Source organism: Pleurodeles waltl, chromosome 3_2 (assembly GCF_031143425.1).
Source record: "Pleurodeles waltl isolate 20211129_DDA chromosome 3_2, aPleWal1.hap1.20221129, whole genome shotgun sequence".
Taxonomy (NCBI): Eukaryota; Metazoa; Chordata; class Amphibia; order Caudata; family Salamandridae; genus Pleurodeles; species Pleurodeles waltl.
The window spans coordinates 33,689,760-33,715,489 of NC_090441.1; the positions used below are offsets into that span (position 1 = coordinate 33,689,760).

The 25,730-nt window shown below is 42.6% G+C and overlaps 1 protein-coding gene across 3 annotated transcripts in view; it reads right to left on the minus strand.

The window, feature by feature from the left end:
• The window catches only part of CAMKK1 (calcium/calmodulin dependent protein kinase kinase 1), a 1,090,978-nt gene that overhangs the window by 426,544 nt on the left and 638,704 nt on the right, over positions 1–25,730 (minus strand). For all 3 annotated transcript variants that reach the window (XM_069226681.1, XM_069226682.1, XM_069226683.1), the window contains one exon: positions 8,921–9,009. In XM_069226681.1, coding sequence (XP_069082782.1) covers positions 8,921–9,009 — 89 coding nt within the window. The remainder of the gene's footprint in view (positions 1–8,920; positions 9,010–25,730) is intronic.

Below are 25,730 nucleotides of genomic sequence, written 5' to 3' on the forward strand. Positions count from 1 at the left end.
CCCGATCTTCAGGGGCCCGTCAACCCTTTTGGGGGGCACTATCCAGTTCAAAGCCAATGAATAGATGTGGGTTATTGGACACTTCGGGGCCCCTCATCACAATATTGGGGGGAGGGGGAGTGGGGGGCAATCATTCTGACTTAGGCCCCTGAGACGAGTGATGGGAGAGGTACCTGGATTCAGGGCGCAGAAGTAGACATCTATTCCACAATGATGTAGTGGTCTGTAAAGCGCTCTCTTCAGCTCTCTCCTACATTGGAACAGGGTTAGGGCAGTCCTGATGGAAACCAGGATGTCGTTCAGTACGTTCAGTCTAAGATCAGATCCTGTCTCCCCTGGGAGAGCACTCTTACAGTGAAAGAAGCTTGCTATGAATCTAAGCATATTTCTAATAATAGAACGATTTGGGAGCAACGCACTGCTCCAGGAAAGACTGGTAGAGAAAACTAAAGGTTTTGGAAATTGAGTCAAACTTTTTTATGTGAACATGAACGTCGTCCGAGTATTTTAAGCAAACACAGATGGTGTGATTCATGGGGGGAGGGGAGGGGAGGTTGTCCTAGTTCCAACATAGAAAGTAAGCCCGAATAAAAGTGTGCATCAGCTCTCACACGCTCAGATTAAATGCTGACTCTGCTGTACGTACAAAGAAGTGAGGCTTCTCCTATTTAACGTGTTATGCGTCTTTGGCAACCTGATTATTATTCACTTACGAGCGTCAGTCAGCACCCTTAATGCACATTTGCAATTGGATTACACAGCACTTCAAAATCTATTACATGAATCTCACTTTATAATCTAATTGGACATTAGACTCCCGTTGCCTGACTCATGCTGAAGAAAGAAGTGTTTTAATTACTCGCAGGTTTATTTATTGGCCATCTCTTGATAGTCAGTATTAACAATGACAAGCTCGCCTGTAGACATGAAAAACTCACAACCCACTGTATTTTAAGCGCCCAGCCTGAACAAAATGGAACCAGGTGCACCACACCAACTAAATATTAAGTTTAATTTTAATCCAAATTCAGCATTATAAATTACTGCTCGCCTGTCGTCTTCATGTTTCATAGCAAGATGGAAAACGTTTTTGAAGCTTTAGTCACGCCGCCATCTTCCGTATGAGGAGAGCCTAGTGATGGTTTTTGGTTTCCATGTTTACTGTTACATGAAAATGCTGTCAGAACTGAGTTTAGCTTAGGCAACTTCAAAATCAACATCCCTAAAGAATTTTAGGGTGGCGTCTGACTGTAGAGTATGCTCACCATCTTAGGGCCTGTTTCAGTGACACTGAAAAGGGTGTGGCTCACCTTTTCCTTAAGCTCAACCCTATAAAGATAGAAGTCAGATTCACAGAGATTTTTGAGTGTTATGTTTGGCCTTTTTTGACAAGATATAAACTACTTTTAGTAAACAGACTAACACAAAGATTTTCATGTGAGTAAATCTTCTTCCAGGAGTGGAGTTTGGGTATTCTAGTGCAGGAATGCCCTGTGAGTTTGTGCACATTCATAAACATACATTTGGAGTATTCACAAACTCGTCAATGGCCCCTTCCAAAGAGCAGGGTAGGAAGGTGAATGGATCACCAACAGGACAGGTGGTGGTGTGAGGGAAAGAGTTTCTCCATGATGAAAATATTTTCCCCAAGGACAATGAAAAGACAAAAGAAATTAAAATGCCCATACACAAAAGCTGCTCACAAGCATGGGCATAGCCAATATGTCTTGCTTTTTGTTAGGAAAAACATTTCAGTTTAATAAGTTTTATTGAACACATTGAGAATGCACAATTAGTAAAAATGTATATAAAAGTGAGAGATAACCAAGTTATAAAGACATTAAGATAAAGTGGAGAGATAATTGTAAAGTACAATATAATAAATGTAACTACACAAAGTAAATTATATATACAAAGAAACTAAATTTTGCAACCCATAGCAAATATCATTTTCGAGATTTTAAATAAACAGGGGGAGAGATAAAAGGAAATGGACAATCTAAAACTCACATGTTTTGGGGGAAAAGGCAGAGAACAAAATGGTATTGGTGAAAACTTAAAGAAAAAGAGATTTGCTAAAAGGTATGTGGTGAGATGGAGGAGACTAAATAAAGGATTTAATCAAACTTCATGGGGGTTTAGAAACTTCAACATTTCTAATGTTGATTGCGTTGTGGTTTGAAAAGTAGGAACCCAAAGGTAGTCATAACAAGTGTCTTTTGATGGCTAGTCACAATGTGAGTGAATGAGCAGTGTCCAATCTCTGATTATGACTGTCACGTAGGCTCTCATTATTCTAATGACTACTGGATTTGAGCAGCAGAATCTCCTGCGGTGCGGGAGACTGAGTCTTAACCCACTACAGGTGACACCTGTTGCCCCAATCCGGGTTTTGCTCTGGCTAACTAGCAGTGCCTCATCTCTACCCAAGAGCAGGGATGATTGGGCAGCCGAGCGCATGACACAAGTGACTCCTCAGGGAAATCGTGGTCACTCAGATCTCATCCATTTCTCTCAGTTACATTAGTCTCACATATACAAGGACAATCAGAGGCAGTATATGTTTCAATACGTTTTTAATGAGGCAACTGCATCGTAGACAATAAAGCATGTACTGCAATAACCAGGACGATAAAGCTTGACAGGATTAAAATTGTGACAAGGAGAGTAAAGCATAGAAATAACACTACCATATTGTCACTAGAGTAAATAGACTAATTCCTGGGCTAAAATAGAGTCAATAGACTAATTCAATAGACTAAAATAGAGCTCAGCATGTTAAGCTCTAGTTCTGCCCTTCAGGTTCCCCTGAGAAGACATCATCCCTCATAGCTGAGCCAGAGGCCTGAAGTCTGCATAAGTAGCTGTAGGGAAGCAATCAGCATACAGTCGTGGTCATTTGGCTGGAATCTCTCTCTAACGTGTATGGGACTAGGAAGTGTTTTTATAATAAAACAGCTGATGTTCTGAGAAAACGTCCATACGTAAGGATGTGTATGTTTTTATGAATACCAGAGACAAAGCGTTACCACGTTTTACCGGCAGCATATCTTACTGCAGCCTTGAGAGAAGCACAAAGTGAACAAGAATGTCTTGCTTAAGAACATAATGCTGTCCTAGGCAAAGAGCAGCTAGATAGAGATAAATAAACAGGACCGCAAATGTGGCTATTGCTAAAATAATAAACAAAGCTGAATAAAATATATCTAGAGTTAAAGTGCACAGCGGCAGGCCTAGTGTGCTAAAATAACATGCATGGAGCTATAACTAAAATGGCTTCACAATATGACAAATCAAGTTACACCACGTAAGAAAGGAGAAATTATTAGAGTTTTTCCAATTGGAGGTAATAACTTGAAAGGCCACAGCCAAGAGATCTACCAACATTCCTTTAGCCTTGTTACCTAACCAAAGATCAGAACATCTGCTGAGAAAAAGCTGAACAATACCATAAGGAGTATTAATTGAAAACAGTTGGGACATTTTGTGCCATACCTGCTTCCAGAAGGATAAAAACTTTGGACATAAGAAGAACATATGAAGAAAGTCTGCATTGGAGGTGCTGCAACTCCAGCAATTATTATTAATCAGTAGTCTCATTTTGAATAGAAAGCAGGGTGGGAAAGCATTTGGAGATTAGTTTGTCAACTCTGTGCGTGTTGTCACAGCTGTCCGGAAAATAAAATACTATAATGAATAAACTCATGGGCTACAGTAACATGGAAGCTGGGAGTAGGTGCCCTATGTTGAACATACTGCCTGAGCAGAAATCAGCTGTACCCTCAAATAAGAGTGTTATAAAAAGTAGTCAACTGATGGAGTTTGTGCTTTAAATGCAGATTTGAAGGCCTAAGTAGCAAAATGTTGCACAATAAATACTTTTGACCATCGGCCAATATTATCAGTGCATCTGTAAGAAAGCATATGCTCTTCACTTTGCGAACAAAAAGCAACTGTTAATCCATCAGTATGTTATCAGGGCATCAATGTTAAAACAAATGAGTGTGTATAGGTAAACAGCCGTAGCCTGTCAAAACAACAAATAGGACCCCTTCCTAAACATAAAAGTCTTAGACCAGCATTTAGAATGTCACCATGTCAGTAAAGCGAATTCATCGAAGAACTCATACCGACTCTGAATCACAAGGTACACTTCATGTAACTTTTGTAAACCTAAAAGAATACTTGAGCACCATCATTGTAATGTAAACACAAATGGGGTGATGTAATCATACATGAAATGCCAAGGGCTTAAAAGCAAATCATGAAAAAGCCATAAAACCAATGGATGGAGTGGGCAGCCTCAAAGCCCATCTCTCAGTATTACTTCTTACATGTACTTTTTTTTAAATATTGGCAACATGAGGTCTCCCAGACACCAGAAGTTGTCTAAAGTGGAACCGAAAACATATTTGCTGATTTGCTTGTGTTAGGGAACGCAGCACACTAGGGGGACTCCTGATAAGGTCTCCAGAAAAAGGGAAAACCAGCTTGTTCTCTTGTCCAAAATTGTGACAATAAAACATACAAGAGGATCAATACTCCCAAAGAACATTGCAAATATATGATTATTTCCTTGAAATAACAGTTGAAGTGAGAGTTTTGGTTATATTAAAGTCAACTGTTTTTGCAATTAAATATATGTTTTCTTATCTACAAATATTATTGTTAGCAAGAAAATCATTGCTCTTTACTCCATCAATAACATGTTTACTCTCAATTTCCATATGTAGCGCGTTGCATCTGTCTCTTTTGGAAATACCTGGTATCAAGGGCCAATATTTGAAATGATGTAATAGAATTGAACAAGACACGTACTGACTGCCCATTTCAGAGATTACATGAGAAGCATAACAATTCTGTTTTATCTGAAATGTAATGTTTGCCAAATTGTGAGGCACTAACTCCAGTCTGACAGGTTCCAAAAAATAGAGCATAATCACTGTGTCGGTGGGCTGTATTGTACTTTGGTCAGAACTACACCATGTGACATTTTTCCTAAAACACAGAGAAGCCAAGCAGACATATGGATGTAGGAAGGTTTTTTTTTCTATTGGAATGTTTTCACTTCTGTAGTCATACAGTAACATTTTACACCCCCAGTGGAACTACAGCGACTCATTAACTGGCTCAGACTCTAGCCAAGCTGTACCAATATCAAATATATGATCAGTGTGAGAGTCATAGAGCAGGCTCATCCATGCAAAAATACAGCAATATTAAGTGTGCATAGCAGACTAACAAAAGATTAAATGACAGGACTCCCATGGCTTGAGTGCAATAACGTTACGCAATAACTTAACCTTACTATTTAAGGTTGGACATGTTATGGATACAAGGTTCACAGGTATTACATGGCAATATGATACTGCTTGGGCCTTGTTGGGTGGGGAGTTGATCACCAGATGAGTGCACCTAAATATTCAGAGTCTACTTAATGATTATTGGACCACCCAGAAGAGCATCCAGACATATACCAGGGGATGGCAGAGGGTTTCCAACTCCGGTACTTTGGGCACAAATAATTAAACTCAATAAACTCAATGTCCAGTCAGAGACATAGCAATAAAAAAGTAGATACTTTATTTTACACAGTGGAATGTAAGGCTGTTAAACTTAAAACAACAGAGAAAACCAACTGGTCCTACAGGAGACATAACATATAAAAGACATATTGATCTTGCGCAGCACTAAACTACAGATCAAATAACAAGGTGGCCATAACAAAAATGTTCTGTGTGTCCTTTGTTAAGGGTTTTGTACACGAAGCTCCAGGAAATGGTGAAAAAACCATGAAATATGCTATGGTGCATCTGCTCAGGCCGTTGTTGCTATGATACGTATACCCTCTGCAGTAGGTTCTGAAAAACTCTCAAATGGAAAATAACTTTGAGATCGTGACAAAGCTTTATTCTGATTTAAGGCCTTTTTCCCCTGCACGTTTCACGGGAATTTTCTTGGTTAAATGATTGGGTGAAAAAATTGTAAATTATGAATTTTGTCAAACTCCTAGATCACCTCCCAACTTGCAATAAGAATCTAGGGCCAGATGTAGGTAGGTGGCAAATTGCGACTTGCAATTTGCGAGTCAGAGCGACTCGCAAATTGCAACTCGCAATTCGCGATGCAGAAAGGTGTCTCAGACACCTTCTGCGACTCGCTATGGGGTCGCAAAGACCCACCTCATAAATATTTATGAGGTGGGTCGCAGTTTGCGACCCCATAGCGAGTCTAGGCACTCACGGGGATGGTGGCCTGCTGGAGACAGCAGACCACCATGTCCGTGACTGCTTTTCAATAAAGCAGTTTTTTTTTTTTCTCTTTGCAGCCCGTTTTCCTTAAAGGAAAACGAGCTGCAAATAGAAAAAATACCGAAACCTTTTTGTTTCGGTTTTTTTCAGAGTAGGCAGTGGTCCATGGGACCACTGCCTGCTCTGAAAAAATATATTTGTGAGCATTCACAAAGGGGAAGGGGTCCCGTGGGGATCCCTTCCTGTTTGCGAATGAGTTACCATCCACTTTAAGTGGATGGTAACTGTGAATTGATTTGCGACCGCTTTCGCGGTCACAAATCAACTCTACATCGCAGTGCGACTCACAAATAGGAAGGGCACACCCCTTCCTATTTGCGAGTCGGAAACACATTTTGCGAGTCGGTACTGACTTGCAATATGTGTTTCTGCATCGCGTGAGGGCATTTGCGCCTCGCAAACGGCATTTTTCACCGTTTGCGAGGCGCAAATGCCTTCCTACATCTGGCCCCTAATGCGGTGTTTGACTTCACATTTGGAACAGTTTTCTCAGATTCTCACACATTTGGTCTCAAAATTACTGAGTAATTTCGCCGCAATGCTATTGTAAGGTATCAAATTAAGAGTGGACGGAGCCCATCCACTATTTTCGGATTGGATGGGGTCTGTCTTTTTAGCCCAAGGTCTAATGATATCTGTGAGGAGTATACGCTGTCACTTTTTGCCACCAAGCTCACATTTTCGAACAATGTGTGCCATCACATACTCTTGAAATGTGATCTCAGGGTGTCTTAATTTTCAACCCTCCATCTCAAAGGTACTTTTTATGTGGGTGAATGACCCTGAAGGAGGTTTTCTTTGGTTTTCCTATTTGATCTCTTATTTGATCTTAAAAGTTCTATGGCTTAAGGAGACAAGAATGCAATCCTGTAAGTTCCACCCTTAAAAAGGAGTGCCCCTGATTATTACACTATACTCTACAAATGATTAAATATTTATGAATGCATGCATTATGCTATAAATGTAGACTCACTTATTGTCTAAAACATTCACAGCTTCTCTCGAGTAAAAAAGTCAATCTACTTATATGTTTGAGTTAGATATGTATACAATGTATCAATTATACAGGTAGTGATGGAGGAATGCTTGCATGCTTGCAAAAAGTCTACCCAGTGTCAATTGTTCAAAGCAGCATTCCAGCCCATTGTTTTTCACCCACTATGTCACTCTAAGTGGAGGTCAGCCTTATGCAAATCAGTACTGACTCTACTCCTCATGGGAAAACTCTATCCCAAACTGCCATGCGAGGCCCCCTTGAGAAAGAACACCAGCAACCCTTGACTGGCTTTGGCATTCCACCAATCACCATTTAATGTGATTAATGTAACCCCCTAAGTAACCCTCTAAGTGGCTAAGGGCCATATGATTCAAGCTATACCTCAATGTTGAGGCCTAACCAGACTGAAACCGGTCTAGGGTTTCGGGATAGGGTTTTATAGTAATTTCAATAAGTTCAGACATAAAGGAGGTAGATGGGACAAGAAAGAGTGAGGGATAAGAAGATAACAAGCACAAGTAACACATCGGGGTCCAGTAGGAGGGCAGTGGTATCTGAAGAAAGGGTCGTAGTCATAGAAGAGAGCAAAGAGGGGTGAGAAGAGTAGGCAGAATAAATAGTAGTGAATGATATGACTAGAGGGGAAGATATGCACAGCTCTGTTAATGGAACGTGGAGAGCTGCTTTTATTACTTTTCCGACTATGTTTCTGATAGTTTTCCTGACTCCTGCAACCAATGACTGGTCCTAATAATCTCTGTTTATTCTCTTTTAATTTCCTTATGAACCGTCTGCACTGCTGAGCTTATCTCAGGAAGCATCAGGTAATTCCAGAAATTCTGTAAAACGGATCAACTTCAAATTGCAATTAATTTTGTGAACATGGAATATAGGGGGTCATTCTGACCCCGGCGGGTCGGCGGTAGCACCGCCAACAGGCTGGCGGTGCTCCGCCGAGCATTCTGACCGCGGCGGTAGAGCCGCGGCCAGAAACGGAAAGTCGGCGGTGTACCGGCGACTTTCCGCTGCCCATGGGAATCCGCCATGGCGGCGCAGCTTGCTGCGCCGCCATGGGGATTCCGACCCCCTCACCACCATCCTGTTCCTGGCGGTTCCGCCCACCAGGAACAGGATGGCGGTGAGGGGTGTCGTGGGGCCCCTGGGGGCCCCTGCAGTGCCCATGCCAATGGCATGGGCACTGCAGGGGCCCCCGTAAGAGGGCCCCACTTTGTATTTCAGTGTCTGCTTTGCAGACACTGAAATACGCGACGGGTGCCACTGCACCCGTCACACATCCCCCTCTCCGCCGGCTCCATTCGGAGCCGGCATCCTCATGGAGGGGTGTTTCCCACTGGGCTGGCGGGCGGCCTTTTGGCGGTCGCCCGCCAGCCCAGTGGGAAACCCAGAATACCCGCGGCGGTCTTTTGACCGCGCAGCGGTATTCTGGCGGTTCCCTCCAGGCGGGCGGCTCCCGCCGCCCGCTGGGGTCAGAATGACCCCCATAATGTCTTAATTAATGTCGCTGTTTAGAAAAGATGTGTCAAAGGGGCAAATCAGAGCAGCACACACTTCCTAGAACCTTGTTTTTCTCATTACGGCTCTTTATACTCACAGTACTCTATTCCCAGGACAATGTCTCGCAAATACACTCGAGCTTCCTCTTCCGTGAAGACTTGCTCAGTAGGCACTTCCATCACAGGCCTGCAAATTAAAAGAGACGCTTTCAATATGTGAACAGAGCCTGCATCTTCCTCTCCCCTGCAAAACGCATTTTTTTTAAAAGCATGCATGACCATGGTCTATTCTTCAGAAGAAATCATCACCAAGGTTAGATTGGACTTAACACTCGTGTCTTTCTGAGTTCAACAGCAAGTACAGGGCAGTATGTAATCTCTACCTACTTTTTCAGTCCTTTACTATTTGCCAACTAAAATTATTTGTTTTGCTTCAAAATGGAATGGGGATAGACTGGCATTCACAGAGATATTTACTGACGTTTCGTTTCCAGGGGCTATTTGTAGTAAAGTGCAAAGGTAAATAAAAGTGTTAGCATCTCTCCCTCCTTTATAAAAGGCATGAGCTTCTGGTGTGTGACCAGTTTTTTGATTTGTAAGTGTCCCAAAGCTTTACGTATGAGCTTTTCTTGTGAGAACCACCATGGTCGCTGAATGCCGCTGTTGAGGTATACCAAGGCTGCCTGATTCTGTTTCCACCTCGTGTCTCTTTCCTCCACCATCCTACACTCCTCGTCTATTACTCTTATAGGTTCTTTCCGTCCTCGGTTTCTCCCCTTGTCACAATTTTATTATGTTTCTCTTCCTCCTTCTTTTTCCCTTTTCTGCTTTTCACTTACTTAGGGTCAAAATCTGATGATGAAAAATAAGTCATCATTTTCGAAAATGGATACCAATGCCCACCACAAATTAAGTACCAACTCTGACTCAGAAGTGTAATTCTTAAGTACATTTTTTGCAGAATCCCAAACGATAAAAAAAAAAATCTGTATTCTAAACTATTACAAAAAATATTCCCATGCATTGCACGATGTAGTGTGAACACCGCCATTCAACTATGTGGCTAACCCCATCAAATCATGTATCAAAGCTAGTGACGACATCTTTCACAAGTGTGTAACTGGCATTATGCGCCCATGAAGAGTATACTAGAACTGTGTCTATGATGTTTTGGTTTCAAAAGACATGCTTAAGTTAATCTATAAAACTAGGGTGAAACTGGTCCTGAGTTGCTTGTTTTCCAGTGCAGTGAGGACCAGACTTGGCAATCCAGGCTGGACTGTTCTGGTTGGAGCAGGGTCAAGACTAATTTGTTATAGCTGGGTTCAAACTGAGATGACATGGTGTGCAAAGTAGCGATGGACTGTGATGTGGCCCGAGTGATTACCAGTGGCTGAGATTAATACAAGAATTCCATCCATCACTGTTTTCTATACTTATTGTGTCACCCTAAGTGGGACGGGTATGCCCGGACCTGGGCCCCTTGCACAATGTGTCACTGGAACCAACCTGTACCCAGCTGATGGGCCCATAACTAAGGCAAAACTTGCCCTGGGTTGCTTGTGTTCTCGTTCATGGAGGACCTTGCTTAGCAGATTGTGCTGGATGGTTTCGACTGAAGCAGGGCCAAGACTCATTTGCATATAGCTGGGTCCCAATGAGGTAGCATGGTGTGCAAAATAACAATGGATTGAGATGCGGCCCGAGTAATTACCAGTGGCAGAGATCAATTCTAGCATTTCATCTATCACTGTTTTGTATACTTATTGTATTACGCTAAGTAGGACAGGTTTGCTCAAACGTGGGTTCAGTGCACACTCTGTCAGTGGAGCCAAGCTGTACCTGGCTGATGAACCCAGGCAAAGCCGGTCCTAGGTTGCTTGTGTATCAGTTCAGGGAGGACCGGGCCTGGCAGTTCTCGGTAGACTGTTCAGAATGAAGCAAGGTCAAGAATGATTTGCATATAGCTGGGTCCAAACTGAGGTGGCATAGTGTGCAAAATAACAATGGAGTGGGATGCTGAACCAAGTGACTGCCAGTGCCTGAGAGAAATTCAAGCATTCCATCCATCACTGCTTTGTATACTAATAGTTGTCCAGCATCCTGTATCACAGCAACTGAAGCTCAAACTCTATCGATAATACAACATTGTTTTCAGTGACTAATACATTTTTATATTATGCTGCAACAATAGACCTCTCAAGCATACCGGAGGCATGTGTGAGTAGCTCATTCACCTGAAGACTTCTATTTGTGCTATGGGACTTAACAGTCCTGTTTTCCCTGTATCTAACAAGCAACAACGATTCCAGAATGGATAAACTACTCTGACATGAACCAAGGAAACGTAAGAACACACTTAAAACAAGTTTCAAGTTTAGGATTGCATTTTATTCTCAGAGCTTTTATTGTCTGAAAATAGCACATCTTATGATCATCCCCCCACGCATCTGATTTTACATTAGAGCTAATTAGCACAGCAGGCAACCTACAAATTGATTAAAGCTTGAACTGCTAAAATCTTAGATATCGCTCCCAGGAGCCATCTTTTTCTGGAGGCTCTTGCACGCTACCGCACAAAGGCAAACGATCTTTCTCCATCCTCTTTAAGAAGACTACTACACATGACAGCTCCCTTTCCGACAATGCTCCCTCCTGATTCATATCAATAATTCTCCTTCCTTTCAAATTCTTAAATCACCCTTAAAGAAACAACTCTTGGGAAATCTTTGCATCTGGCTAATCTCAGGACTCCCGGTCACTTCTCCCAGAGCTCTTTGATGTCTGTGCTTCAAGGCTGGACGAGCCTGGTTATATGATTTTCTCCTCTCCCTCTAGAAACTTTACCACCCATCAGAACCACTAAAATTACGCTGGCTATTAGCTTTGGTAGGCCAGCGTCTTGTACTCTTGATATCAGCTTATTTATGATTTAATGTGATCCCGAGATGCTGTTGTCTTCTACCTATAACATTACAATGTTTTCCACTCCTGTATATTTCCTCTCATTTGCAATTTGGTTTATTTTGACTTTTTTATGCCTTGTTCTACTTATATCATGTTTTATTGTCTGCAGTTTCGACTCTGATTACAAAGCGCTCTGAAACCTGTTTTGGGAGGAATTTGCTCTATACAAGACAGTATATAAATGAACAAAAAAAAACACAAGGGAGCGATAGTGTGGGGATCCACCTTGTCTATGCTTGCCATACGCCCCCAGTGAAAACGTCAGTGTGCCTGTGGGACATTGAGCACTTCTTTCGGGGAAATGTTTTGATTTTCCTTAGACGTCCAACCCTTTTTTTAGGCTCTCAGTTTTTTTTATGGTCTTGTTTATATTTTCGTCTCATCAGCCTCGAACACTACGGTCCACGAAACAATTTTCTTTCTGTCTTCCAGCCGAGAGCAGATGATGCAGCCTCGTATAGCTGCTAATGAACTCTAATTGCTCTCTGAAATTAGCAGCACAGCTGATCTCAGCAAAACTCTAATTGGCCTTTGCCTACATCCCAGGTTTCAAGGCCTGGTTCCTCGAGCTGTGCAGCCAGGCTAGTGTTCTTGAAATTCCGTATGGATGAAGAGTGATTTATTTCAAAATAAACCTTAAAGACATGGTAATATTGGCGGCGGCGAGCTCGTAGAGGATGTTAGTAGGACTCTAATCAAAATTCAAGAGGAGAATTATTTTCCAAAATACTGTGTATCGCATTTAATGTGTTTAAACTTCAGGTTACAATTCTTTAAATGACAATAATATGTAAAAACACTTATTTGATTCTTCAAAACAATGCAATAGGGCCATATTAGTGAATTGTAGTGGCAATCCGGTGCCCTCCTGCTGGTGCTTTCTTAAGTGGTGGTGAAACATACTTATGAATCTGCTGTAAAGGACCATATTTGGTGATGGGCGATCCAAGGCGTACTCAACACTAAGGCCGCCTAGAGCACCATCAATAGCTTAGTGCTGAATTGTGCTTGTTCTGGCCCTGATAGCTTTCTTAAATGCTCATGTTCTTGTCTCCTATACAGAAAAATACCTGGTGAAGAGGAGGGCCTTGGAGAGGGACTTGGTATTCCAAAAGACAAGAGGGACTCACTAGGACATGAAAGGGCCCTCCTTTCCAATGAAATATCATGGCATGCTGCGTGGTGATCAGAAGTCACAAAATAAAGGAACAGGCACCACAATTACACTGATTGTATGGGTTCTTGTAGTGAGTTAATTGGTTAGAGACATTGTTACAGAGTTAACTAGAAACGCCAGTTTTTACAGATCACTGATTGTCAAGGCTCCTGAGCACTGCTGTAAGAAAAGACTCTTTTTGGATGATCACCCTAATTTTTTGTGAACTGATGCTGCTGTTTTTTGACTTTGCACATTGGGACATTGGTAACCGGGCCTAAGTGCATGTGCTCCGACATCCAAAACATGTCAAAATTGGCTACACTCTTGATTGGCATAAGCAATTTACTTTTAAGACCCTAGTATATGGTTCAAATGTGTATCCAGGACCTGTAAGTTAAATGTCACTACTGGACTGCAGCACTCATTCTGCCACAACTAAAGTGACAATGCAAAACTGACAATTTGACTGGCAGAACAAACAAACCTCTTGCCAGGCCTAAATCTTCCTTTTTAATACTTATAGGTCATCTCTAAGCTAAGCCCTAAACACCCATAGGGCAGTGTACACAGAATTTAACAAGCATTTGCAAAGCAAAGGGTCTCACGTTTGCTCGAGTTAGAGCTATTGGCTTGTAAATTCTTAACTGGTCTTTTCTAGCCACATAAATGGAAAATGAGAAGGAAAACAGTTGACATAAGTGAGCCAATTCAAAGTGCCACGGCCGCCATGAACATGAGCCCAAAGAGACACAAAAGGAAAAAGAAGTTCGCTCGCAGTCAAACATATCAGCAAATGAGCAATTATCTATGTAACAAGGTTTGTGTCCTAGGCGGAAAAAAACCGCCCCAAGGAGGAACAAACATAAAACATTTAATAGTGTTAACAAATGATTTTTGAAAGGCAGCCCCACGAACGAGTGAAAGTGATGGGTGTGCAGTGGGCACACTCGACCTAAAAAACAGGACATGTACATGTTATGTTTTACATGCCCTGGCAGTGAAAAACCTCTGAAGTCGTTTTTCACTGTGGCAAGACTGGCGCTTTCATAGGAAAGCTCTGGGTTACATTAAACCACCTTATAATGCTTAACTTTGATATGAGTATCTAGAAAAAAGATTCAAAGACTCATTTTAAAAGCAATTTAAAATCCAACTTAAAAGTAAAGTCGGATTTTATATTAATATTTTAAAAAGGACAGTTTTAGAAAGTTGTCATTTTCCTGCCTAAGCCAAATGTTCTTTCTGACAGTGTCACCTTACTGATGATAGCTTCCCTTGGCGGAAATGTGAATTGTTCCAACACAAAAGGCTAGAATGTGAAGAAATTCTTTCCTCTCTGGGCAGGATAACCTGGGGGCTGTACCAGCCCTTTCTTGAGCTTCAAAGGATAGCAGATGTACCTCACACCCTCCTAGGTCTGCTTCCCTTTTGTCTTCATAGCCAGCTGGTCTCCAAACTCAGAGGGAAGGGAGCTACCCCAGAACAGGTTTGAAGTGACCACTAGGGATGATTTGCCCATTGCCAAAGCCACGCTTCTGGATTGGCACAGGGAGCTCTGCACAGGGGAAGAAAGGTTCTGTCATCGTTTTTAGGGAAAGAGAGGTACTGTGGGATAGTGACAGTAAAACACAAAGGTGCTGCTGCAAAGGTGGGTAGGGTTTCCCTCTTGGAACTTTTACTTCATTGGTTAGGAGTTCCCCCACCCACAGGCTGCCACTGGGCATAAATGTGGCATCACCTGTACCCTCTTCAAAAACAATTAGGAACTATGGAAGGCAGAAGAAGGAATGCAACTACTGTTACAACCTATGGTGAGAACCTTAAGAGCTGGACATGCTCCCAATTGTACCCAGGACCAAGAAGTGGACTGCAAGGGTCAGTTAGTCAGCAAACCACAGGGACACAAAAGCTGCAAGAAGCACACTTTCCTGAGGACCCCAGTTTCAACTGAACCTGCCCTCAACACTGCTGGTGGCGTCTGTTGTTGTGAGTCCTGACCCTCAAGTACTGTTCCTGAGGTCCTGGAACCCTTGGCTGGTCTTAGAGTGTACTCCTCCAGCCTAAATGCCAAAATCTTTGACTTAGAAGTCCTTTTGTGAACTTTTTGTCTATAGAATTGGTGGAAGACCAGGACTGCGTCAAATACAATCCATTGACGTTAAATTGCCCGTCAGATTCAACTTTCTGGTCTGCACAGCCGAAAGCGATCTAACATCGAGAAAAGTTTCTAAGTCCGAATGCATAAGGCTTCACCAAGAGCCACACAGAGCTGAAGAAGACTGGTGTTGATATTTTCCTGGGCATGGACACTGCTCATAGCTTTCCTGTCATCACCAATGGCTGCGCTGGCATCCCACCATTGTCAAACCCCGACCTGGCTCTCACATTGGACCTGTGCTCTATCGGTCCCAAACTTTGCCCATATCCCAGTCTACCGAGACCAGTTGCCCATGGTTGGCACTTTGTACTTTTTGGTGCAAAAATTTAATTCAATCTTTAAAAATTCATATCACCGGTTCCCCATAGTGCATTTTTGACAAATTGTCTCTATTTTTATAAATTAGAGAAGGATTTGTACTGTGCTTTTTTTTTAACTTTTAACTGCTTGGGTGCTTCTAAATGCTTTACACATATTCTTAAGTTAATTCTGTCTGCTCAGTGTCATAGCTACCAGGGGTTGAGCTCAGGTGTAAATTACTGGAATCTTTACTGGACCAACCACGAAAAGTGACATAATTACTCGTGGTGGACTACCGTCAACCCCAACTAATAATCAACTTCCTCTAGAAGAGGCAGGGGGTGATCCATAGTCCACTTCTGTTATGTTAGGGAATATTCATAGAACGAAAAGTCTCACACGTTGGGTAACCTGCTGTTAATGGATTGCAGGAATGTCAGACTGTAAACCATAAAAGGACAACCAACTTAATTAGTCGATATGCGTGAGAGACTAAATTCAGGTTTTAACAGCTCTACAGAAGGTGATATGGTCATCATTAACACACATGATAAAGGGGGTTACTGCAATGCTTTACACCCAGGTAAAAGAAATAGTATTCAATTATGGAGTTCTCAGAAGAAGGGAGCAGTAACGGTGAAGGTAAGATCGCCTGAGCACACAGGAGGGAATGGAGTGACTAAATTGTGATTGCAGATACAGGATCCTGAGCTTCTGAAAGCTGCCATGGATAAGACACAAGCCTTAAAAATTAAACACCTGAGAACATTTTCAGCTTACAAGAGACAGTATCTATAAGACACTGTTGGTGATGCTTTGGCAGTATATTTTAGGTTAGCACATATACTCATTTCTCACATTATGTACATGTATTCAAATTGTGATTTTCAAGTTAAGACTGATGATAGTTAAAGTATGTTTATGTTAACTTAGCCATGGTTAATGCAGGCCTCATTTTGAATAACTCACGCTAAAATTAAAATACACTTTTGGCTGCTAAACTGTATCTCTATCTTTCTCTTGTTTTAGAGGACAAGCTGCAGTAGTTTGATTTAATTAACTGTAGCATTTCTTTAGTTTCTGTGAGAATAGACTATCAGTATGTAGTCCACAGAGAATGAATAATGATTTGTCACACATTTGCCTGGGACAAGCAGACCGTGATGTATCATCTTGCTACAAGATATCCATACAGCTAAAACCTTCCACTGTGCGATGACTGGGAAGAAGACTGCTAATGTTTTATCATAAATGTGTAATTCTGATTTGTCACCTCTCCATTGGAGAACTATGTGTTTTAATTGTAAATTGCTGAGATGGTTAGTGAGAGATGTCCTTACCATTTACTTGAGAGCAGATGCCCCTTTCCACTCTCTTGAGACTAGACTAGGCTCTGCTCCTGCTCAAAGAGGTAGACTCCTGAGTAAATCTATTCTCATTCAATGACTGAATCTTCATTTGCTTCAGTCTCTTAAAGGCTTTATTTGCTGACACCTTCTGCTGCGGTTCCCAATACTTTGAACTTCTTAGCTTAGCATATTATTAAATCTTCCCTTCACAGGAATCTGAACTTGCTTAATTTGTTAATGGCAACTTCAACAGTCTGCTTTGTGTTTGCTATTTTGAATCACATTGATCAATGTACTTATACGATGATTGCTGACTTATGACTAATTAGAATGATTTTAATTTGTACTTTGCCAATGTGCTACAAAACCTTCATGATTTGCAAATCTACTACTCTTTGTCACCTTTATGGGAACTAATGTGCTTCACTGTCATTGATATATTGTTGACCTGTTGTCGTAGGACTCTTACCATGGAGGTAAGACTGCTGGGTTTTGGGCAGCTGCCCCACGACTGGGTCATTCCCTCACAGGTTGGAAACTGTCGTCCTAGCCATTTTGGCTAGCTAGCAGCACCTCACACAAACCTAGGAAGTAAAGATGTTTTGTGGCAGACTAAAAAACACGACACTGACTTCTCAGGGAAGTCGTGGTTGGCAGATCTCACCCCTTTTTTCATTTGCACAATTTTCACACAAGTAATTGTAAACAAAGAGATGCAAGACAGTTTTCAAAGTATTTTTAGAAAGAACTGCATTCTACAATAAAAAAACTTGAGCTGCGATTATTAGGAGGATGAAACACATCATAGTGCTGATTGTGACCAACAGTGAGAATAAATAAAAAGTCCCAGCATCCTGCATTAAACGTCTACAAATTCCTACCTACACTTTTTAGCATCTATGTGAGAACATAGCAGTGATAGCCCTTTTTGCCTGTACTAGTCCCTGGAAGGAACTCCACACCACCCCATACCTGCAAACAGGGGTCTGCCCGCCGTCTCCTCGATTGGCTGTAGAGACAGAGCTGAGGTCAGCAAAGTCACAATGAAGTGGCACACGGCACAGGATTCCACCTCTCGCTGGAATGACCTCTCTAAACTCCTTTGGCGTGTGTGGTGTTTTTATGATAAAACATGGTGTATTCTGAGAACAGGCCTTTTGTGATAATTTGTATAAGTGTTGTAGGCTGGCTCTGCACTTATTGCAGTAATACTAGATAAACTATCAGGTACAGCATTGAGCAGAGGCACAGGTTGAAATGTTGTGCAAAGGAATTAACAACAACACTTTAACAGAATAGCAGCTGATTAGAAAAATAAAACATCCCCACTAAAAGCAAGTTATGCTGAAATAAATGAAAATGAATAAATAAAATAAAAGAGTGTAACTAGGTAAAAGGGCACGGGCCTAGGCTAAAATAAGTGTCCAGAAGTAAGGCACTAGAATGAACCCAAGACTCTGTTGATGTCACACCTCAGCCCAGTACTAAGGGTCCACCTGCTCGAGCGCAGCTTGTGCTTAAGTTTGCACAAAGGATGTGCACTGTGCCAATCCCATCCCGCTGGAACACTGCTGAAAGTGTTACGTAACTCTCTGCAATGTTTATCAAGGAGGATGACGAGTTGTTTTATCATCAGCATAGGGAGTGAGAGAAACCTGATACAAACAGGTGAGCTTTGAAAGTGAATGGACAGAGATATTAAAAACAATTAGGGTCAGGGATAAACCATGCAGAATGGCCTGCATAAATGCCTCAGAAGATGAGCAAAACAGAGGAATGCAAATGGCTTGAGTGCTGTCAGAGAACATGTGATAGCAGAATGCAGACAGCAGAATGGAATTGAATCGAATGTTGAAAGCCACCAAGGAATCATGTAGCCTGAGGGTGACACAGCATAGACAGTTCGTCCTGGACTTTACAGCTGGTGCCAGAACATCAAGATTATCTTAGCAGAGGAGTAAATGTCTCTACATTTTCCCTTGGAATCAGGCATGCAAGCTGAACAACTGTAAAAAAAAAGGAATGGATGATTTTCCCCTTGTCACAATCACAGACTGAACAAAACTGCCTCAACACTCAGAATCCAGTGATCCCTGAGATCCTTTAAACTGTTGTCTCAAGAGACGCAAATATAACAATATTACAGTTTAATTAATACCTTATCTCCTGAGTCTATTTCAGAATTTAGAGCAAGTTTTAGTGAAGGAACTGATGCACTCACGAAGGCATCAATTTCCATTATTCATAGGCTGGTGAGACAGGATCTTAATGTACAAACTTGGAAACACTTTGTGAGGGCTGCAAAGTATTATTTTATGTAATACAGATACTTAAAATGATCAGTGACACCTTTGCTATCTAAATCATTTGTTGGGGATCTGATAAGAATTCACCATCTTTCATTTCTTAGCAGGATGAGAATTGGAGACTGAGGTGTTTTCTATGTTCAATTGACTTACCTGAGTCAACAGTCCTCATTATTGTGGGAATGATGGTCCTGCTAAGGCTTGCAAACAGCTCTTTCCTTAGCATTCCCAGCAAGCAGGATGATGTCTATATCAAGAAAGATGTCAATATTTGAAGCAAGTCTTTATTTGAAACCCATAGGTCCACTAAGTCCTAGGCTACATACTGGTCTAAGGTGCCCTCCATGGGCTGATGTGGACTCATAAAGCAGACACTAAGGTAGCTTCCTGCATTAAAGTGGTCTTATGGTGGAGAGATCCGAGTGCCCTCGAAGGATTGGAATACTCGTGTACTGGCTTTATGGAAAATAATCTGACGATGCACTCCACATCCCCAGAATTTGCTAGAGGAGTAAGGAAGAGGAATTGTGAATTTCAAGGTCTGTTGCACTGGATCTACCATGTGAGCCACCAACCACATAGACCAGTGATGGTATTGTACAGCAGAAGCATCCTCAGACCTGGGGAGGTGTCATGCTGCATATGCTGCTTTCTGTGCTGGTCAGGGTACTGGTGATTTGGTGGACAATAGCTAGGGTATTAGTGGCTTTTTTCATCGATTCACTCGACTCTCTAGCTGAACTCCCTCTGAGTCATCAGAGCATGGCTAGAATGAACATGCACATAAACATTCACTGCCTGATTGACAGAATCATGTAGTACTCATGGATTCGGGAGTACTTTAGTAGTACTACAAGAGCAAGTCACAAGAAAATCTTTGTGAACTGAGCCCAAGGATAGTGTGAATATCCCATGGTGTAATGGTGAGCTAGGGACACAGTCCCCAAACATTGAGTGTGACTTGACCCAAGAGAATGTAGTGCCTGCTGAGGAGGAAGGTACAGTGTATTGAGGGCTGTAACTTCCGGGAGACTGCCAGGCTTTGTAAGGTTCACACAAACCAGATACTTGCAGCAATTAACTAATCCCTGAGGCCTTCTGCTACACAAACGCAGAGCAGGAGAAAGCAGGTTCCAGGTCACACTGATCAGTGGGAAAAAGGAGGGTGGCAAAGGTATGAAATCATGAGAAGGAAGGGGCATTGCCATGTGCTGGTACACGCATATTGAAAGTACATACCACTTTGAACAGCTTTGAGAAGCAGTTTCCTGTTCGGACAAAAGATGACTGGCTGCCCAAGAGGTTCAAACAGAATAAAGAAAGGATAGCAATAGTGACCACTGAATACAGTCAACAGGGAACATTTAAATATATTTAATGGAAACCACATGTTCTGAGTAAGGATCAATTAAGTGGACAATTATGGCCTCCCTGTGGGGCATCACCCCGCCCAAAACACCAGTGATGTCACTCAGACTTAAAGCTACCTTCTGCACAAAGGTTGCATAACAAAAAACATGCAGGCAATCTCCATGCGGCTTACCCAAAGCTATACAGTTAACATCCTTTTACTACAGGTCCAACACTGCTAGTTACACAAGTGAATTTGAGCATGGGAAACTGCAATTGCTGCAGAGAATAACTCTGTTGCCAGGTAACTGGAAAAATGTAAAGTGATAAATGGAATGCTTAAACTTATTGCAGCCACTGGTAATAACTCATGCCTGCATTCCAGTCCACCGTTTTTTCTTTGCTCTAGGCAGCAACCAGTTATATGCAAATCCGATTTGGTTCTGCACCAACAGACTGGTCCAGCCCGAACTACCAGGTCAGGTCCCTTCCAGAGGTGAACACGAGTTACCGCAAACTGTTAGTTACTGCCTCACAAGTAAATTGCAGCTTGAGTCCTATTGCATATTCAGCACACCACCTGTGCCATGGCAGACCTAACACACCACACAGGCTAGAACCCGTCTTGTGAGGGGAAACGAGGGTTGTTAGAGTTGTTTGGTACATTATGAATGTATTGGAATATTTTATGAGAGTCTCCTCAGAACAGCACTTAAAAATATGCGACTAGCCATTCCATAGGAACCTCATGCTTTAGAATGCACAATGTTGTCCAATCTTCTCAAGGTTTTCTTGGAAAGACCCCCCGCTGGCTGCTCTCGAGCAGGTCAAGCTTGCCCTGGGCAGGTCAAGCTTGCCCTGGGCAGTTTGGGCCAGCTGTCGCCGCCACTTTAATAATTCACCAGCCATAAATGTAAGCAGGAGCTGAAACATGATTTAAAAAATAAAACCTATGTGTCTCCGTACAGATTCTATTTCCGTTCTGCTTTTTAAATTCCTCTCTTTTCACTGACCTAGTTTCCTGTTCTAGTTTCAAGACAACGTAAAGGCTTTCAGTGGGAAGGCAAAAACAGAATAGACAATAATTCACCCACTCCCCCACTATCATGTGTCTTGCCACTGAGCTCAGAGTGAATGTGTAATTCGTGATTGCATTTTTAATGGGATTGGTAAATCTTCGTTTGCTATTTTGATCGCAGTGGAATATACACATAGCGTTAAAATAAATAAAATACATTATGGAACAATATAAACCCACGCTAAAAGGACGCACTGCTGTTTGATAGATTCCACTTCACCAGCATCATGCTGTTAGCGAAATTGGGTGTATTTATCAACAGTGTCTGATAAATTGTTCTCTCCTTCCTCCTAAACAGCTATCATATAAGTGCAATAAACACCAATGCTTAAGCAGCTGCTAATTCATTTACCAGAGTTCTTTTATCATGCCGGATTTAATTTTGATTTCAAAATTAATTGGACCCTCAATTCCCATGCGACGGTAATACCAGCCGGTAATGCCACCCGGGGAAATGCTGATATCACAGACTCTTTTTTGGTGCATTATTACTTCTGCATTCAGAGTTTAGCAGGTCGGAATGAGGAACAACACAGCCATAGCTTAGTATTTCTCATGTTTTGAAAACCAAAACGTATTGTGCACAAATCTGGCTATGCTTGAATAAATTTGAGTAGAAAAAAAAATCGCTTGGTCTCTGCAAAATTTGTGTATAAGTTGTAAACATGATTCACGTCGGGATTTGTGGCCCAGTTGTAATGAGGGCCTTTCTGGTTTTAGGTTCGAGTCTGCGAGTGAATGTGCCTCGCTTGCAAGACACTGTTGTGTACAGTAAAAGGCGTGGAGACCGCCTGACTTTAATTTTTTTTTTAAATCTGTTTATTAAACGTAATGAAGAACATCAGTGCATTTATCCTTTAGCATTAGTACGACATTTACACATATATATGATCTTATACAGTGTATTACGTGTATTATTGCACTGTGGTATAATGCATAACTATGAATTATGCAAATGAGTCACATTAATATGCTTTGTGTAATTAGTGGAATGTGTGGGGCGGAGTACTCTACCTATGTCCAGTATAAGGGAGTGCTTTGTTGCATATGTCTGTGAACGGGGGGCAGTCTAACTAACGGTCGATAGATAGCTAGGCAGACTGGGGCGGGTAGTCCCATGATGTGGGCAATTTTTTTGCAAATGAGACGCATCATAGGTAGTGACCATGCACCCCATGCTCACGGCCACTTTACAGTGTGAAGTGGATGAAGTACACAGGTTATCTATGGTGAGGCGTGAGTGATCATTAGGTAGTAAAGTATTATGTATTGGGTGTCGTGTAGTAGTTATGGGGCTCATGGTGGATATATGTCGCCCTTAGCTTCTATGCCGACTATAAATGCATCCCATATTTCCGAGCCTCCCTGGATTAGCCCTCTGTACTGCAATTGGCGTAGTATCTGGGCCTCTGCATGGGAGCACTGTAGCAGATCAGGCAGCCAAATGGTGTATTCCGGGGCGTGTGGCACCTTCCAGTGTGTTGCTATCAAGCGTTTAAACACTATAAAGGCTAGGTCAATAAATTTATGGAGATGTTTGTCTCCTTTGGCACGTCGGCACAGACCTAACAAACAAGATTCAGGTGCTAAGTTCAGGGTGTGATCAGTGATGTCAGCAATGGTGTCGGTGATACATTGCCAGGCCGTCATCAATGGGGGGCAGCTCCACACCATATGGTAAAAGTCCGCTGCTGGCTGTGCGCATCTGGGACATACCGGGTCTGATCTAGGATATATCCTTTTTATGCAGGATGGGGTAAATAGGAGTGGTGTATGTAATTAAACTGAGTGTATCGAAGTCTAGCGTTGCAGGAGACATTTTTGACCGTCGATAATGCTGCTGACCAGGCATTTTGGGACAGAGGAGAAGGGAGTACTACATCCCAGTGGGCCTTAGCGTGAAGTAGTTCACGGCAAGCCCGGCCACTTTTGACATGTATAACCTCAATATAGTGCCTTTTGTATTACCAGTTGTGAGAATCATGGTAGCTGCGACTCCTGTGGCACAGTGCTGCCTTGTTTCCATGTGCTATCAAGCAGGTGTTTCATTGCGCAATATGTTAAGAAAGCACCTGTGCGGGTCCCTACGGTTTCCATAAGTTCGGTCTCAGTGTAGAGCCCAGATAGTATTCTCCTATATTTACCAGTCCTATACCGCGTATATCATGGTGCTCTGCCAGCACCTGGGCCCCTGGTAGCTGCGCTAGCAGTAGCAAAGGTGAATATGGCATCAGGGAGCTTCTGCCATGGACGTATCTCTGCCAACACGATTTGGCAACATCGAGCAAAATGGGCCCATGTTGTGGGCGGCTAGATCTGTTTAGCAGCCAGGTTAGAATCGAAAGCGGTGCTAGCGAGTCCATTATAATTGTTCGCTCTGCTGATGGGGCCTTGTTAAGCCAAGAGGCTGGCCACCGTAATTGGACGGCAGCATAGTACAGTTCGAGATTTGGCATACCCAATACCCCGTCCCTCTGTGGGTATTGTGTTATGGATAGCGCAACTCTGCGCCTGTCCCTTCCCCTTAGTAGGTCAGTCATTAGCGAGTATAAAGTCTTGAAGAATGTATGTGGTAAGAATATCAGGAGCGCCGTAAAATAATATAAGAACCTCGGAAGGATTAGCATCTTGGCAATGGCTACACGTCCCATAGGGGATAGGGGAAGCGCCCCCCAAAAAGATAAGGAGCTACGGATAGATCGAAGAACCCTGTGTATGTTGCCTTCTCTGAGATCGTCTATAGAGGGATACATCTGTATACCTAAATAATTAAAAGTGGAATGGCACCATGGTAATTGGTAGTCTGGCAGAGCCAAGCGAAGCTCGGGCAATATGGGGGGAGAGAGGAAAGATGCATGATTTAGACCAGTTGACCCGTAAGCCAGATATGGATGCAAAGGAATCCAGAATCTCCATTACCCCAGCCATAGAGGCAGCATGATCTTGTAGATATATCAGGGCGTCGTCCGCATATAAAGAAATAATATGGTGTGTGTTAAGTTCCGGGATGCCCCATAGTTGTGCCTGCATACGCAGTTTGATAGCTAGTGGCTCCATGGCTATTGCGAATAACGGGGGGCAGCAGGCAGCCCTGTCTAGTGCCCCTACCTATTGGGAATGAGTCGGAGATAACCTGTCCTGTTTTAACGCAGGCTGTGTGTTTAGCATACAGCGCTTAAATCCACCTAGTGTATCCTGCACCAAATCCTATTGCTTCGAGGGTGCCCATTAGAAATCCCAGCTCAGCGTATCGAACGCCTTTTCTATGTCTAGTGACAGGGTCACCGCCCCCTTCTGATTGCTATTATGCATTATTCGAAGTAGTCTTCTGATATTCAAGAAGGTGTTTCTGCAGGGTATAAACCCTGATTGATCCTCATGAATCAGACATAGCAAGAAGGGGAGAAGTCTATTAGCTAAGATTTTCCCCAACAGTTTACAGTCTGAGTTGAGAAGGGAAAGAGGGCGGTATGATCTGACATCCAGAGGGTCGCGGCCTGGTTTTGGGAGTACCACTATTAGAGCTTCGCACATGGAATCTGGTAGTTGTATCCGATCGTATGCTTCATTAAACACCTGAAGTAATGGCTGCAGAAGGTAAGTGGCCTAGGATGCCAAGTATTCTACTGGTCTGAACCAGGTGCCTTGTTGCACGCCATCTGTGACAGCGCCAGTCGGATCTCTTCTATACTGATTGGGCCCTCCACTGCGTCTACCTGCTCGTCAACAGGCGCCTCTGGGAGGTGGGCATCAGAAAGTCAGCCAGTTGCTCCATTGGTGAAGGAGGAGGGGGTGAGTATAAAGACTGATAGTATATGTAGAAGGCATTGTTAATTTCCTCTTGGGAATTGATTATATTCCCTGAAGGCAGATGGATTGCTCCTATAGGTGAGGGCTGAGATGGTTGGCGAACCAACTAAGCCAGCAAGCTACCCGATTTATCACCCTCCGCATATTGACGTGCCATATAGTGTCTGTAGTCATGTTTACCCAATCTAGTATCTGCTTCTCTATGACTTGCTCTCAGAGACTTCAGTGACATCTCATCTCTGGCTACCGCTACCTCCGCTTCACGCAACTTGATCTCCAAACCTGTTAGTTCTTTGAGCAGTGCCCGCCTAACTCCCACTGAGGCTGCCAAACAATGGCCCCGTACCACCACCTTATGGGCATCCCATTCGGTTGCGCAATAAGACGTATTATTATTCGAAGAAAAATACGTGGATAAGCACTGGGCAAGT